At 41.5% G+C, this 17,320-nt stretch overlaps 1 protein-coding gene across 6 annotated transcripts in view; it reads left to right on the forward strand.

The window, feature by feature from the left end:
* Positions 1–17,320, forward strand: part of RAPGEF6 (Rap guanine nucleotide exchange factor 6) — a 129,374-nt gene that overhangs the window by 17,218 nt on the left and 94,836 nt on the right. For all 6 annotated transcript variants that reach the window (XM_074603608.1, XM_074603606.1, XM_074603605.1 and 3 more), the window contains exons 2-4: positions 8,990–9,060; positions 9,669–9,725; positions 10,998–11,081. In XM_074603608.1, coding sequence (XP_074459709.1) covers positions 8,990–9,060; positions 9,669–9,725; positions 10,998–11,081 — 212 coding nt within the window. The remainder of the gene's footprint in view (positions 1–8,989; positions 9,061–9,668; positions 9,726–10,997; positions 11,082–17,320) is intronic.

Below are 17,320 nucleotides of genomic sequence, written 5' to 3' on the forward strand. Positions count from 1 at the left end.
GCATTGAGATTAGTTTTGGGTACTCCGAGCTTCTCATCCTGTCGAACTCCAGGAGCTCAGTGTTTTCAAGGCAGCTTGCTTTTGCTTTTCTACTATCAGCATGTAAGTCTGAAAGTTATTTTTGAAACTAAGTAATGAGTGTCTGGGAACTTTATGGTAATGTTTCACTTGAGGATACTTCTTCATAGCTGTACTCTTGTTCTGAACTGTGATAAGGGCTGCACTGTGCTTCAGATATTCAAAACTCTCTATAAGCTGCTCGCTTTGAAGCAATGACATTTGATGTTCCCGTCTCTCCGGTTCAGGGCCCTTGGTATTTCGCTCTGCAAAATCAGCTTTTCCAAAGGAAGCTTTTTCTCTGGCAAAGTCAGGGTTTCAGAAATGCTGACTCGGTGTGATGAAACAGCAGTAAAAATAATATAAAATTTCCCCTCGCTCATTCCTTTAAATGTTTTTCTTTCTACTGAAGTCTTATATCAATATAATCCAGGGTTCTTAGGTGGAAGGTGTTTATCTGTGTTGGGTGTGGGGAGCTATTGGTGAGTGGTGAGTAGAGAAACTTTTTATTTTCATGTAGAAATACTTTGCTTTTTTTTTTTTTTAATTTACAAAAGTATTCTGCTGAATGGAGGTACTTAAATAAACCGTAATAGTGGCTCTAGGGCCTCTGTTCTTAAACAAGATCTGCCTTTTTCAAATTTTTTTGAGGATGCTTCTATTCCTAGGAGTGGAAGGTAAATCTTAAGTCTGTGCCTGTAGCCCTATGTGCATGTTATAAAGAAACAGAAGGAAATGCTATCTAAGGAAACTCTTACTAGCCCCATTGAGAGACTTGCTACTTTTGCAGGGGGAAAAAAAAGATAAAAATCCGAGCGTGCAAATGTTACTTCTGACAGTCTGCAAAAACAGAAGGCCAGATTTCACTTTCCTATTTGTGGCTATACTGTTATTAACTGATGCTGTCCATTGTAGTTGCTTCCTGGATTTACAAGAGAGTGAAATGAAGTCCCTTTTTATATCTTTTTTTCGTCTGTGTAAAGATACTATAGTAACTCAACTGACATTTCCTCACTTGAAAAAAACAGTATCTGTCATGTATATGGGTAAATGTAAAGTTTAGAGTTTAGGAAGAAGTCCTGTATCATGGTCATAGTGTGGTCCATAGCTGTCTGATGTTCTTATGCAGCGGGAGGCTGTGGGTATATGGAAGACTATAATTCTAAGAAATCAAGTTCTTGGTCATTTGAAGTTGTTCAGTGGATCAGGTGTAGTGATCCTGTGTTACAAAATTATCATAAAGGAATTATGATTTTTAGCAAGGTCCTAGGAAATCTCAGCATTGCTCAAAATGCCTATGGCGAGTGGACTGGCAATTGAGGGCAGAGAACTGTCACCTGGTACCACAGACGGAAAACTTCTTCATGGAATATATGCTATTTTTTCCTGAATAATAGAATATGGCTCCGAAGTGGCTGAACCAGTTTATTTTATACAAATGTTATTGGGTGCATTCTCAGGCAGTGATTTAAGATCATGCCGGAGTTTGCTGCTGGTGTGTTTTATGATAAGTACTTTAATTAGGCTTTTTGCATTGGTGGTATTTCTTACATGGCGTGAGGACGCTTTGCTCCTTATGAGTGCTCCTTAAACTATGTCGTTCTCTGCAAGATGCTTTCTTGAAGTCTTTTGAGAATATTTTCATTCATCTCACTGACTAATCCATCCGTTCTCCTCCCTAACAGTGCCTCAATGCTTGTATTTAATTTATTTTTTTTTTAAGGCTAAATAGGAGGATACTTTAAAGGGAATGGTTACTCCAAGTATGCTGTCTAGTACTAAGTGAAAAGTTGTGTGCTGGTGTTCTTTTGCACCAAATTTTGCACTTTATATATCAAAAGTTTATGCCACTGAACAGGGAGAGTAAGTAATGAAGATGGAGGAGTTGCTTTCTGGTTCAGGTGATCTTATTCCTTTTAGCCAAGGGACCATACGTTCTACTACACATGTTTAAAGGGAGCTGACTGCTGCTCCCACAGATATTGGGGGTGGGGGTGACAGTGTGTGTCACCTGGGTGTGTGTCACCCGGCTCTGGGTGCGGAGGTTGGGCTGCTTGAACCAGCACTGCTAAGGTCGGTGAATCTGCTGTATAGAGATCTGATTATGTACACTGTGGATGGGAGAACTCCAGCGTGTTTCTGTATTTTTATTTCTGGTGTTACATTATCAGGAAAGAATTTGGGAGTGCTATTTTTACAATTGGCTTTAAACAGGGAATAAAGGGAACAGCGCGGATTCCAGCCTTCGATGAAGTAACAGGAAGGGAAGCAATGAAAACCATAAACCGTGCTGAGTAACATTTCCTCTCTTCTGCTACACCCCCCTAAGGGTGACAAAGTCTTTATTGAGCCCGACAGGATTCCTAATGAAAGATGCATTCAGTCTGTGGAGGGAGCCTGCTGAATCATGGGGAGCAAGCGACGGCAGCAGGCTGGAGGAGTACACAACCTGCTGTCCATGCGCCAGAAATTACTCCTGTTTGCCTTACTGACATCTAGGCACTTTAAATTTAATACAGAGAAATTCAGCCATGGTCCAAGAGCCTGTTAAAATCCTTGTCCCGATACCAAGTGAGTGCTTGATTCTGCTGAAGTTTGTTTCCAGCCTTGTTTCCCGCCCGGCCCTTTCTGGCCAGAGCACTGAGAGCAGCAGCTCTCCAACAAACAGGGAGCTTGTGGCGGCTTTCAGCCATGCGGCTTCCTTCCCTGGAAGATTTTGTACCTGGTGGTTGTCTTGAATGCCAGTGGAATTTGGGAAGCTGTTACCATGTGGCTTAACTGTTGTTTCAAAGGGAGAAATGTGTGTCTGTTTCTTTCAAAGTGTATTATACAGCTGAATCTGTAATAGATCTTTAGAAAATACTAACATTTTTGTTTGCTCTGAAGCACATGAAATATGCATCCTGGCAGCTGTCTTGTCTTACCTTGGAAAAAAGCAGGAACGTAAAATCCCACTCGCTGTCCTTTGCACTCACTCCCGTAAGCAGCAGGTTGTGGTGTGTGAGCCGGGGCAGCCGCCTGGGCTGGGCCCGGGGAGGCTGCAGCCAGCCAAGCGTATGTTCTCGCAACAGGAATTTAATGTGTTTGGGGTGGAATTGAGAGACAGGTTCTGCGTAGCTCTTCGGGACAGGTTTGCATGCGAGAGCAATCTGTCTGAACTTGCTGACACAGCTGTTTCGTACACGTGGCTTTGAAGTGCTGGTGCTGCTGTGCAAGGTTCTGCGCTTTTCTCATTCCCCTTGCAAAACTCTGGACTGACGGTGAATAATACCTGCTATTCGGTGTCCTTTGAGACCCCTCATTTATTCTTCAGAGTGGGTTTAGGGCATCTAAGAAGTCCGAGCCCCTCGGGGATGGCAGTGCCTCTCCCCTCTCAAACCACACGCAGCACACAACATTATCAGACAGTGCTAAAGGGAGCCTGCCGGGATTTATGGTTTCCTCAGCTTCCCAGTACCTCACTGAGGATGGCTCTTTGGGAGATTTATCAGACTTTGCAACTATGAAGTCATTTTGGAACAATTTACTCTATTTTCCTTAGAAATAGAACAGATTTCCTGCTTGGTGTTTTAATATAATCATGTGTTACTGGAACACCTGGCTGGGGTCACATCATGTAAAGCATCAGGTTTTCATTTTGTGTTTATGAAGAGCAAAGTTGCTTCTGATGCAGTCATTTCATCCTCATTCCAGACCATCACACTGCTTTTGCCAACTTTTAACACTGCAGAGGAATTTGACTTGGACCTTATTGCAGACTTACAGCATGTGAATGCGGTTCATGTGAATTACAGTTGTACTGGCTGGGGTGGTTGTTGTTGGGTGGGAAACTTTATATTCAGAACTCCATACTCCAGACCACCGTCGTTCCATTGGATCCTTAATTTCAAACTTTGAAAAGTTGCTCGCTGGATTAAAGGCGAATGATAGGGAGAGAAAAAGAGCGGAGCGGAAAGAAGCGATGCAAGCTCACAAACTTTGCTCATCAGCTCAGGTGACAGAGACAGGATGAACTCCTTATTGAGCGTGGACATGAAATTGTTAAAAGTTAACTCAAATAAACTTCAAAGGCGGCTGCATAAATCACTCTAGCCTTAGGACACTAGTAATCTATGCTTCAACAAGTTTCCTGGATTAATAAAAGGGTACCTGGGCCGCCGTATCCCCTGGTGTGCTGCTGAAGCAGAAGAGGTGGCCGTAGGGGCAGAGAATTGCTTCCAGCAGCGCTTGGTGCTTCTGCACTGTTGTGCTTGTTCGGAAGCACTCAGATCTTTGTCTGTCTTTTAAAAACGATGCTGATAATGAAACTAACGACAATCACCAGTTCTCCAGTGATTTTGAGGTCTGATTATGCTCTCATGATGACTTTTTTGTCTGACTTTTTATTTATTTTTAAAAACTACATATTGGCACCTAGGAAATTAATATTTTACCATTCTGATCCAAAAATCAGAAGTAGCGAATTATTTTCAAATAAAGGTGTTTTAGGGTAAATGGGTGATGGTAGTAGTTATCTTGTTTGCTTTCATGTGATGGGCTTTCAGTTGAAGCTTCTTTTATTTTCCGTTATTCTACGGTTGTGGCATCTTGTGGTGATGACGGGAGTTAGCATCTGGCAGGGAAAACGAGCAGTGGTCTAGTTATTTGAGTGGCTCTCTTCGTAGTCTGTTGGGATGAGGATGTTGCCATAGAAGAAAGCTGATTTATATAACATTAAATTGTTACTCAAATCTCCATATTTTTACACTGCCTTTGGTTTAGCAGCTGGTTAAGGAAGGATGTGTGTGTCGGGGGTGATAAAAGCTGCTGGTGAGTGGAACTGGGGCTGCTGGTGTATCGGCGCCGGGCCACGCTTTCCCTGTGGCCGGCTTTGGCGATAACGGTGCCAGCCGCAGAGCCATCCCCTGATTTCTGTTCTCCTGCCCAAACGCAGGCTATTTTATATGGTGTATATTCTTTCATGTGAAGAATGTAAAGAAACAGATGTCCCCTGCTTTTTAAGCAGAGGTGGCAGCTGACAGCGTTTCTGCTCGTGATCTCCATGCTGTGAGAACTGGAGGCAAAGAAAATAAGCCGTTCTGGGCAGCTTGATGTGGGATCGTTGTAGCCACAGCGTTCACGTCTTGACTCTCTGTAGTCTAGAAAACCTCCTTCCCAGCAAGATTAACAACTCCTGCCTGCTTCCCTTTGCTCTTTGCCCAGTTCCCCTCCTTCCCTTGCCTCACCGGAGCTGCATTTTTAGCTAGTTGGATGGAAAATGGGAGTTAATTTCTCCTTAAATAACCTAGGCAAGGTAGTTTTCTGTCAAAGATTGAAGAATATGTGTGGGCATACCATTTGAAGGTACATGCTGTGCTTTAGTGTCAGCTATTATTATCAGCGAAAAGTTCTGAAGATACAGATTACAAAATAAAATAATTTTGACCTTGGTCCCTAGTTTAGGGCATGTGGAGAAATTGTTTTTCATCAATAATTGTGTTTCGCTTGAGTTTTGGCGGAAAGAAGTATGTAAAAAGATAACAGGGCAGGGTATGTAAAGGGTCTGTAACTTTCCAGCAAATACTTTGTGTTCTGCTGTTGTAGGGCTGGTTGTTGCCCTTTGGCATCATCTTTTTACAGCCCTTTCTTTTCATAGTGGGTATCTGTGAAAATTATCTCTACCCTTTGTACTGTGGTTATGTGCTTGTCTGCCACTTATAACCGCTGTTATAAATGGATGTAACGTACATCCATTTTCAAAAATACCAGCTTTTAATCCTATTTTCCGTCTTATAAAGCTTGAGAAATGAATGCTTTCCTCTCTGCTGGGGGGTTTTTTGGCTGGCAGTGTCTGTCCCCGAGGTGGCCACAGCACCTACCCCTCATCGGCCGCTCGCTACCTCCAGCTGCGTGGGAATTACAGTCATGTTCCTCGCTTGCGAAAATATAAAACGAGACTAAATGTAGTCTCTCAAACATAATTTCAGTGCTATTATAAGCATTTATTCTTAAATGGAGATGGGAGTAATGGAAGAAACTTCATAAAGTATGATTGATGTGAAATTTTCCAGTTATTAGGAAAAACTGGACTAGATTAGCTGCACATAACCTCCCTTGCTAGACTTGGAAGTAGCATGGGAGGGAGAGGAGGAATTTCACCTTAAATAACGGATATTTAAACAAACAAAAAAAAGCATTATTTTAACAAGACCTGTAAAACCCATTGGATGGGTACATTGGGCACACCAGAGGAGCGGCAGCCCATGGACCTTCCTGGGAGATGTGATCTGAGTTACCTCTTGTGCTCAGTGGTACCTGAGAAAATCACCTGCCCTGCTTAATTAGGAGAGGTGATTGCTTTAAAAATCAGTTATTTTTAGGAAGAGCGTTACAGATCCTGATTTAAAACAGCCCATAGAAGCTAATGCAAGAGTAGCTAATATCTTTAGTCTGCTGAAATGTCACCTGGCTGGGTAGTGAACAGTATGATGTTTCTTATTTCATTTAACAACTTTAAAGCGGTAATAGTGGCTGGAATTAAATGCCTTCTGCTGCGGTGGGGGAATAGGAAGCTTTGCCTTCCCTTGGCTGTGGCTCAGCTCTTCTCTCTGCCACCGCACATCTCGACAGCACGAGTCTGAGCTGAGGGACGCTTTCCAGGCGTGAATCTCTTTAAACAAATGTTTATATTTTTAATTTACCAACTGTTTATTTGTCAAGCTCCTAAATAAGCCTGGTGGGTTCGTACAGTAGCCCTGTTAGGCCAGTCTGGCTGCAGGGGGAGTGCGGGAGATGGCCCATGCTAAATTAACCTGCTCAGGGGCTGTGCTCTCTGGAGTTGTACAGAATAATTCTCAAGTAAGGATGTGGTCGGTTTTCATGTGCACAACTTAAAACTTTGTTATTAAACATGAATATGTTTGCAGTTCTGCTTACAGTTTTCTGTAACTAATGAGAATAGAACTGCTGATGTAAAACATATTCTAAAGACATTCTGTTATATCTTAGTCTAGACTAAATTATATAGAAAAATATGTAGGAAATATCGGAAAATGCAGCAAATGTAGGAAAGTGAATATAGAAGCAATGAGTTAGGAAGAGTGGAAAAATTTATCTTTCCTTGTTTAATTGTAACACCAAATACTAACTGTCCCCCCGGCTGCCTGGTAGCCCAGCATCAAGAGGAGTTGAGAGCATTCACTGCTCCCATCCTGGTGGGCCTCCAGGTGGAGGAGGCAGGAGAATGGAGCACAGAGGCTTTATTTCAGTTGTTAAAATTCTTTAAGTACCATTAACTACTACGATGCTACACAGTCGGAGGATATTGTTGCTGCGTTCCTGTGTCTAAAACTTTCTGGTGGTGAAGTCAAGGCAGTTCCCTGTTCGGAAAGGGGGGGAGCTCCATAACAGAGCTCATACGGTGCCTGGAGTGACCCTCGGCCACCCAGTTGCTGTTTCCTACAGGCTTTGGTGTTCACCTCCAAGCAGGTGGTGTCTTTGGAGTCTTGTTTATAGCTAGTGCTCTTAGCTGTTTCACTAAGAAAATCAAGTTTGTGGCAATTCACAGTTGGAGGATTAAAATGAGATTGGACTGTGTGAAATGGGTGCTTTATAAATATCTGTGTTAAGCATTCAGGCCTTCTGTTTAATTTTCATGGATTTTGGTAATGACATTTAAAAAAAAAAGAATCAGTTTTTTTTATTGGTTTTACATGGCCTGCAATTACATATGACCTTTCATTTGGTATAACACTCTATATCCGTTACGCTTCTAAACATTGACTATTGAGCCAAGGAACTTTTCTAAAGTAAATCCATTGTAAATTCTGAGGCTCGCATTCATATTGATTTACCTTTTGTAAACACTGTATAAATGCAGCACTTGAAAATTCAGAACATATTTTCCAAGGCCAAGCTGGGGAGACTGCTCTGTGGTATATAATGATTTTGTTGTGCATGTATTTAATGCTAACAGCCCACCTGTTCAGGATAGTGAATTAAATGATGAATAGCCCTAGTGAGCAATTTTTCCCTGGCATGTGGTCTGCACCATCAGCACAGATATTTTTGTGACTGAAGAGGATCCTGTGTAGTGAGAAGTTTAAACAGCTGTATCTCCTAATTACAGCTTCTATCTAAAGTCCAATTTTTAAAGTGAAATAATCTTCGTGTTTTAGTATCACTGCTTAAAAAAAAGTTTGTTTGCTTCTGCGGTTGCTGATGGATGGTGCTGATGTGAAGCTGAGTCTTCGTAGCAGGAGGTGGGAGACAAATCTACAACTTCATTGTCTTCATCTTTGCCAAAGAGTATTTTGGAGTAACTTCTAACGGGCTCCCTTTAGTCAAGGACTGGGCTGAGTCAGAGGTAGCAGGATGGAGCAGGGCTTGTAGCAGGGCTACCAGCAGGAACTGAGGCAGGAGTGAAACAGCTTTTTCTCTCTAAACATAACGCTCTTACTATGAAAAGGTGCTGCGGTTCTCTGCACCACATATAGTGGCTGGACTATGTGGTTTAGGTTTTCTCTAGGGTTCTTGGCTATTAGCAAAGTAATTTTGCAAAATACCCCCTCTAAAGAGGGGTTACAAGGTTTCGACAATTTTTGAGCTCAGATGAATAGGACTGTCCTATTTGGCTCATTCCACGTGTTGCTTGCTGCTGTATCCATTCATGTAAATAATAGTTTCAGAGATACTTCTAATAAATCTTTTTCAGGTAAGTGTTTATGCATCAATTGGACTTCACTCTTTTCGCTTCCACAGCTTAAGTGCAGACAGGGTTCTTCAAGTCTGCTTGTGTCCTGACCTATCTAGTAAATTGGAATTTGTCTCTAGAATTAATGTCTCGTAAATCTGTGTAACTTATTGCAGAATCTGAGAAGGTAATGCTGAAGTGATTAGATGCTGTGAATAAAGTTATTGATGTCTTTTTTTTTTTTCCTCTCTTTCTTTTTAGGACTTAAATACTATCTATTCTTTCCTTCATGGGCTGGACATACTCTCACATTTCAGGGAACATCAGCTAAGGTAAAGTACATACAAAGGCATAGCACAACTGGTATCTGTGACAGTATTTTTGTGGAGATGAGCAAAGCTTTTTTCAGCCTGCGCTTCGAGGTGGCAGAGCATTGGCCAAGTCCATTGCTGAGTTAAGTCATTGCAATAACATGGTGTGGCATCTAAACTAATTAGCTTTGCGAAGAATGAAGGCAGAGCTTACTCCCGTTTGTCTACAAAGGACTGCGTAGACAGTGCCCTATGGTAGCTCCAGATTACAAAAGCTTTTTAATGCTTCAGACATTCAGATGATCTCAGAATACATAAAATGGAAGGCCAACAAAGCACAAAAAGTGCGTTGGAAGTATTTGAGTTCCTTCAGTTCTGTTGCTATGGGTAATTCCAGTGTGTGGGAGTGATTTAAACACTTAGAGAACATGCTGTATATTATCTATTTGGATAATGAAGAATACTGTAATAATGTGAATTTTATGGTTAAGCACGTCCTTTGTTTAGAACAAAAAAATAGTTGAATTTGAGGTCTTAGAGCCTGAAAGCGAATCTACTGAAATGTGGTGATTAATGGCTTATGATCTTTGGGGATTAAAATTGAAATTAAACTTCTCCTCCTCCCTCAGAATAATGTCATCAAGTGCCCGCTATGAGAGGTACAAGGGCAACCAAGTTCTCTTTTGGTAAGTACATATCCCTTGTTGGAGTTCTTCAGTGGAAGTGTAAACAACCCCCCTGTTTTGCATGCTATAATGTATCACTTGTTTTTTCCGTAATTGTAAATATAAGACTTCACAACATTTAAGCCTGGCCAGAGTGGTTAAAAGCTTTGACAGGAGGCGGTTGTGACAGTAGTACGGTGCTTACACTTGAGAGGTGGCCACGAGTGAACGGCAGGGCACCCATGGAGAGCAGAGGTGTGTTCGTGCCCTGCAAGATCGATGACAAAGTGGGCAGTGTCACCTCTGCGGCTGGGGGGAGTGGTGGCGACAGCTCAGTAGGTGGCACTCTTCCCCTGGAGCTGGCACTGACTGCAGCGGAGGAGCCCGACTGCTTTGTAGGAGTATCCTGTATCAGAGGAGTGATGGAGCACAAACACTATCTCTTCTTCTATTTTAAATTGCTAGAATTAGTATTTTAGCTGAGAGTTCTGTTTAGGTTCCTGCTTGGAGGCTAATACACTTTTTCTTCTCATATTTTAGCGTTATGGTATATTTATCCTCCCATGGTTAATACTAAGTTGCTGTGTAAGACACACCTTCCGCTACATGAGTCTAAATCAGTGAGATGCCACCAACGGGTGCGTGTGGTGGCTGTTTGTGACAGCCCTGTTCCAGTACGGGGTCAGTGTGTACCTGTGGGGTTTTGTGCTGGAAGAGGAAGATGATGTTAGGCTGTAGCTGGGAAGCGTCAAGGCAGCGCTCTAGGCAGAGGCAAAACCTCCTGCTGTAAAGCACGGTAACTTCTACGCAGACAATGCCGCACGTGTGCGCGGTGTGAGTGCAGAGATGGAGGAATGTGAAGCAGGACTCGGATGTAGGAGTCTTGTATTTTATCCGTAACACTTCACAGCTCTGTGTAATATTACTGTCTGTGTGGAGTTGCTAATCGACTTTAGCACGGAATACAAATTTCCCTGTATTTGTAGCTTTATGTACACTTGCACTGGAGTGAAATGTTTTTACTGAAAATTAACAGTTTCATTTTAATAAAATATATTTTTAAGTTGACTTAAATTTAAAATTGAAAGGTGTAAGAAACATTCTGGATGCATATATATGTTTTTTAAAAAGTTATTTCTTGGTACTGTTCAATGAAAGTTCTTAGGTTTACAGTCTGCATACTGGACTGGTAGGGTGGTAGATCATTATTTTACTCCAATAACATTTTGGATAATGTATTTTTGAGTTGCTGTAAGAAGAAAGTCGATATATCAATGATTATTTTTCTTACAGCTCAGAAACTATTGCAAGATGCTGGTATATACTGCTTTCTGGATCTGTGCTCATGAAGGATTCCATGTTTTTACCACCTTGCAGGTATGTGAAGTTGTTGTTATTACTATTTAAGGTCAGGTAAGATCTCTTTTTTTAAGAAATGCTTTCTTATGTGTTGATGTTACTGTAATTTTTTCACAATTTTAAAATAATTTTTTCATTATGTTGTTTTCTAAAGTTTGATAGTGGAAGAAATGTTCTGCTAAATTCATTTAAATTACCTTTCACTTTCCCTGTGTGTTGAAATTTCTGGGTGAAATACTGCACTTCGTGGTTTTTAAATCTCGTTTGGCTTTTTAAGTTTAGAAGAGAACTTGTGATTACCTTGTTAACTAGGGGCTTTTTGAATAATTCCCGTTGTGTAACTGTTTTGTACAGAGTCCCCTGTCTCAAAATACATGACCGTATATCATGCAGCTTCTACTGTTTGGTTGGAGGCTGTATTTAATGGCAGATACGATTTTTGTGGGAAGGAAGAGGACGGAGGCAGCAGCATCGGTTACAGAGAGCAGATGACAGGCGTCTGGCTGCGTCTCAGCTGAACCACGGTGACTGTTGTGACAAGCTCTCACTGAAGCACAGTATTTGACTTGAGCTGGCCCTTGCTGCACTGTAATACTCTGCCTGACCTCCTACATCACTCAGAAATTTTACTTTACTATCTCTTGAAGCTGTACGTTACTTGTATTCAAGCCACACTTGTAGGCTAGGCAGGAGTGGTTTAAAAAAAAAAATAAAATACAAATTTAGACTTGCCTTCGTACCCAGTTGGGATAGTTTTTGATGAGATTAATGAAAGTGCGGGTGCCTCTTATCAAACAAAATAAAGGCTTTCACCCTGTGTGATGCTCTGTGATGGGCTCCATCTCCCGTGGGCAGCGGGGCGCTGGCCCCCTGCCGCAGTGACCGCCGCTGTGGTGCTCTCCAGCGGGCTCCACTTCCCGCGGTGCCGGGCTGGAGTGGGGCTGCTTCCCTTCTGGCCAGAACGGCGCAATGAGACTGATAAAGAGCAGATACAACTTAATGTAAATGTCTTCCCTTTCTTCAAAATTACCTGTACCGAGGGGTCTGTGAAACTCCCATTATTCGGCTGGGCTTTACTCAGCATGAGTTGACCATGAGCTGATAGACTTAAAAGTGTCAACTCCGTCTCAAATACATTTTCATATACTTGAATTTCACATGAAGTACTAATAGGAACATGTAGAACTGAATTTTTCAACTCTCTTCTTGGTTAGCTGCAGGCTGGGTGTCAAACTCTTAATGCTCCTTGAGTGACTGAAGTTCAGTAGTGCCAGAAGTGAGGACGTGGCAAGTTGACGTTTGCATAAAACCTAGATAAAATTATTTTGCTGAATTTAAGGAATGTCACTTAAACTCCTCATTAAGGTTTTTCGTGCCTTTTTTTTTTAAAAAAAAAAAAAGGCAAAACACATCTGATGATGCTAGTTCTATTATGGATAATGAGGGAAAATAGGTGCTAGGTGGTGAAAGGGTGCCAGGGTTCTGTTAGATGAAAGTGTGGCAGGTTACAGTGTACCTGGGGTGGTTCCTGGGGTTTATTATCCCCTTACGTAGTGAGATCACGGGAAAAGGAAGAGACTGCACTCCTCTGGACAGCCAGGTTGTTCCCTGTCCAGGTCTTCATTGCAGTAGGAGCCAAAAAATGAAAAATTCAAATGTTAGGAGGAACTTTGTGCTGAAGTTTTGAAGGAGAAATGCACACACGTACAGTTAGAAAACTAATGTTAGTTTTCAGTTAGATGCTGAAAACCTTTGAATCTTTTTGTTTCCCCCACTGCTTTTGACTTTGGGGCCACCTGTAAACTCTTCCCTGGGGCTGGGGAACAGGGGAATGAAGAGCACAGGTTGCTTTCCCTTTCATTCAAATCAAACAATGCATTGTCCAAACTCAAGTTATAATTTAGAATATAATGCTTTCTTGATTTTTTTTTTTAAAAGTGCCCTATAACAGTGGTATAAACTTAAGTTACTTTCCCTGGTCTGAATACCTCATATAACGTTTTTAATTGAGGGCACTGCAGAGTCACCAATCATTTACAGATTATTTTCATATGAAACAGGGCCTTGGATAATTTAGTAGTATTCTTTTGTAACTGTAATTAGCAGCATTTTAATTTCATTTGAAGTAATATTTAATGTTATGCATTATTCCTTGTCCCCAACCAAGTTCCTGATTATGTGAGTCATTTTGAAAGGAGGTGTAAATACGCGTCTGTAAGGAAACACAGCATTGCCTTCATTCTCACTGCCTTGGGTATTGCCAAGCTATTATTTTTGATAGGAAACAAAAACAAGTTGGCTGTTTGTTTGGGTGTGGTTTTTTTTTTTTTTTAACTTTTGTGTAAGCTGTAACAGTGGAAATGACCCACAGTATACCATTAGGTGTAAATCATCATGGGAAAGTGGTGGGCAGGTGTAGGGAATGAAAAGAAAACCACGCTTAAAGTGTTCCGAGATTGCTGAAGGATGAATGGAGGCATCCTTCCAGCCGGTTAGGTTTTTGGTAGACTTAAAGCCAACCTGTTTGATTTGTTGAATATGCAGTACAGATGTGTCAACACATGAGCTGAGGTGGGCGAGGTTGGGGACGGGTGTCCCCAGGTGTCACCTGGGCAGAAGTGCTGCAGGAGACTGGTGAAGGCTTTGAGATGTCCTGGGGGAAAATTGATGAGGACCAAAATAAATCCTTAATGTGAGGAGGGCAATAACTACCAAGGATGAGAAATTCGGCTTTGATCTGGAGGCCTCCTAGTGCTTTGAAAAGGTCAAGAGCCAGACTTGAATAACTGTCGTTTTGGAAGAACTGGGTAGACGGAGGCATTTTGTAAAACAGATAATAGTTGGCAAATGGATTCCAGTTTGAAACTCAATCCTTGTGTATACTTCGTAACACCCCCCACTCCTCAGTTATCCCTCTGTAATGTCGACATAGGAATTTCAATTTTATGTTTGTCCCCTGGAGCATTTGACAAACACTTCATATTTAAAGAAATGTAGGGTTCTTTGCTGGGAATACTGGAACGGTTTTTTATAAAATATGAGAAGCAGGATACTGGTGTTTTTCAGTTAGAGAAAGCTAGTTTCCTGGGCAATAGGGGGTTTTAAGGCCCCACTTTCTTCTGAAGTTGTTTTTAATCTGTTTTATTTGGCAGTCATTCTTCAGAATTCAGGATTGTGTTGTAAACTAACTGCATGGCAACTTTTGTTTAATAATTATATTAGAAACTGCTGTTAGAATTGATTGTTAGCGAGATACTTTCAGTCTCCATAAATAAGACTGGAAAGTGATGATGACTTACTGATTGTTTCTTGGTACCTCCTCACAATACTTGTTCTTTTTCTGTCATCTGCCCCAAGATTAGCTTGACAGGTAGGAGGAGACCTAATAGACAATTGTAAACTTAACCTGGTTAAGGCGTTGGTTAAGTTCTCCTTCTTTTGCATTCCTTGTTTCATCCACTGTCTGCCATTCAGTAGTTTCAGAGTCAACAGAGCTTCAGAGAAACCTTAACTTTCTTTTGCAGATCTTTTTGAAATAAAATATTCTGTAGATTCAAACCTGAAAGAGGCATAGCTCCACAGAAGCGTAAGAAGGTGGGCAGTCACTGCTTTCTTGACTTTCTATAAGTATTCAAATGAGTAATATTGTGGGCTGTGCCGCACTGTGCTTCAGAAGGGCTTTTTGTTCAACCTGCATGAACTTGTGTGCGGGCTGTAATTCAGAAATCGGCTTAAAAATTGGAGGAGTAAAACTTACATCCAGATATGAAAATTCTGTGCAGTATTCTGACACTGATGATCATGATGAGAAAAGCCCTGTAAGATTTTTTTTTTTTTTTAAGGGAAGAAGCAGATCAATCAGTAATACTGTGTACAAAGATGGCATAATCTTGATTACCCTACTGCCTGGAGAATGGATTTGTCGATAGATTTGGCATAGTAGGAAAGGAATTTGCGTCTAACATGAAAGCGCTGGCTGGAACAAAAGAACAGGATTGACGGATTTTGTGGAAGGAAAATCATGTCAACAAGTTAAAGAGTTTTTGTGTTAACCTTGCTTGTTAATCAAGATAATTCATGTGAATAGGATGTTTGAAGGAGATTACTCACAGCAAGATTAACCATAGGAAATATATCAAGGGCCTGGAGGAACTTTTGAAGCCAATTATGTGGATGACAGCCTCCTACAGCTGTGAGAATTGAACCTCCAAGGGAAAATACAAAGTCTCGAAACATTCAAGATACAGTATTATTAAAAACAAACACTTTTCTGAGCCCTTCCAAGAAATTCAGACAGCCCTTCCAAAATCTCACAAGTGGAGAAAACTGGAATCAGAATCATTGTCCTGTTCAGGTAGTGCATTTCTTGGCTAAAACCACTTACTTTATCCAAAATGGACTCACGGTTGTATTGTGGTATCTTTTCAGGAGAGTTGTAGACGTGTCTGTGACTCAATAAGCCATTTCTCTTTCTATTCTTGGGTAAAAGGAGAAGGCGCGAATGCTTGGATCAAGAAAATAGTCATAATGAAAGAGGAACTCCAGTCTTGCGTTATGAACAATGGCTTGGGTTGAAATTATTTTAGCTTGTTTTTTATTAATATTTGTGAATAACAATATTTTAATATCTTTTGAAACTTACTGTGACTGTTAATACTGTTTCAGTCCATTCTATGTGAAGTACCAGAAGCACAGAAAATTCTGTGCTTTTACTGGCCCGTCAACGTTGGTAAATAAGAATGCAGGATTAAAGACTTGCAATTTGCAAAACTTAATTTTTTTTTTGCATTTTAGAAGTCTTTAAATTTTGATGTCTGTAACTTCATTTTCAAATATATTTATACCTTGAATGTATCATCTTAAACTAGTTCAGTTTTACTGGTAAAACCTGTAGTGCTGTTTTCTGCAAACTCTGGTGAATTGGTGCCATTGACTGAAGGAACAAATGAGCAGCTCGGAGCTCCTGCACTCCCTGCTCCTGTCAGTAAGAGCTATCTATACTGGCATTGTTCTCCCACTCATCCTCCCTCCCAGGTTTAACTTTCTTAAATACCGCTCTCCGCTTAGCGTGTACCTGCTGTATCCGAGCTCTGTCCCAGGGCTCCTTTAGCCTTTGCTCTTCCTCTTCTTTCTCGTCCCAGTCTCTGCCGTTTGAGTCCCGATGGCTGTAGTGTGGGATCTGGCTTTGCCTCGTCACCTGCCAAGGGCTAGATACGAATGTGTGCCCGTCTGCTGCTGGCGTACAATAAACATCATTTTTTACAAACTTGCAGGTGCCGATAAGGTTCTGAATTGTGATGCTGGCTGAAACAATTGTAATTTAAATTTACCCTCTGTGTGACTGTAAAAATTGCAGAGGTCTTAGCACGATACTCCGTCAATCTGTGTTTGCTTCAGGCTTCAAAGCTCTTTGTGACTGACTGTTGTAGACTATTTTTCTGCTGTCAAGATGACATCTTTAGGCTTACATCCCTGTCCTTATCAAGACCAGATAGATGATTTTTTTTTTTTTTTTTTTTTATCCTCGTCTCTGGATAGGTAGCGGTGGTTATTCAGTGCATCTGTGGCTCTGGATGAGGTGCTGAGTTCCCTGGGTATTTCTGGAAGTGGTGGCTGTGACTTGCAGCATTGTCTGACAGCCGGTAACGTTGTAATACAGCTTGGGAATGCTACCAATACGTGTATTTTGTAAAACTAATGAATTCAGATATGCTTGTTCCTATTGAAATCCTTCTGGCAGTGCTTGTGCTGTGACGGAAATACTCGGAGGAAGCAGGACGGTGGATGAGAAGAGGCAAGGCGCTGGCGAGAGGCCGTGTGTCCTGCTCCCCCAAAGGCCATTCCTCCTCCTGGGGGTGCTGCTCTTGGGAAGGTGTTGCAAACTAAGAGCCATGGATCAGTCTTCTCAGAAAGCCAAAAGAGTACAAAATGAAGAAAGGCTGTATTCAGATTTGTCACAGCTAAATGACCAAATAATCTTGTCCACATTCGTCCCCCCAGTAACTTGCTTTTGTTCAGAATGTCTTACAGCAGCTGCGCTGCAGAGGCTTTATAGAGTGCAGGGGATGCTGATCGCACCGCAGAAATAGTTTTTCATTGGCTAAACTAAAGAAGTCCAAGAGATGTGAAATTGGAAGCAAAGGGTAATGTGCGGTTTGTTTATATCTAAAACATAATTTTGAGACTGTAGTCACGTGGGCTGGAATAGCTGCGCAGCTTCACAGAAGGTGGTCGGTAAGATCCAGGCTGCCTCAAAG

This window comes from Larus michahellis, chromosome 11, assembly GCF_964199755.1.
Source record: "Larus michahellis chromosome 11, bLarMic1.1, whole genome shotgun sequence".
Taxonomy (NCBI): domain Eukaryota; kingdom Metazoa; phylum Chordata; class Aves; order Charadriiformes; family Laridae; genus Larus; species Larus michahellis.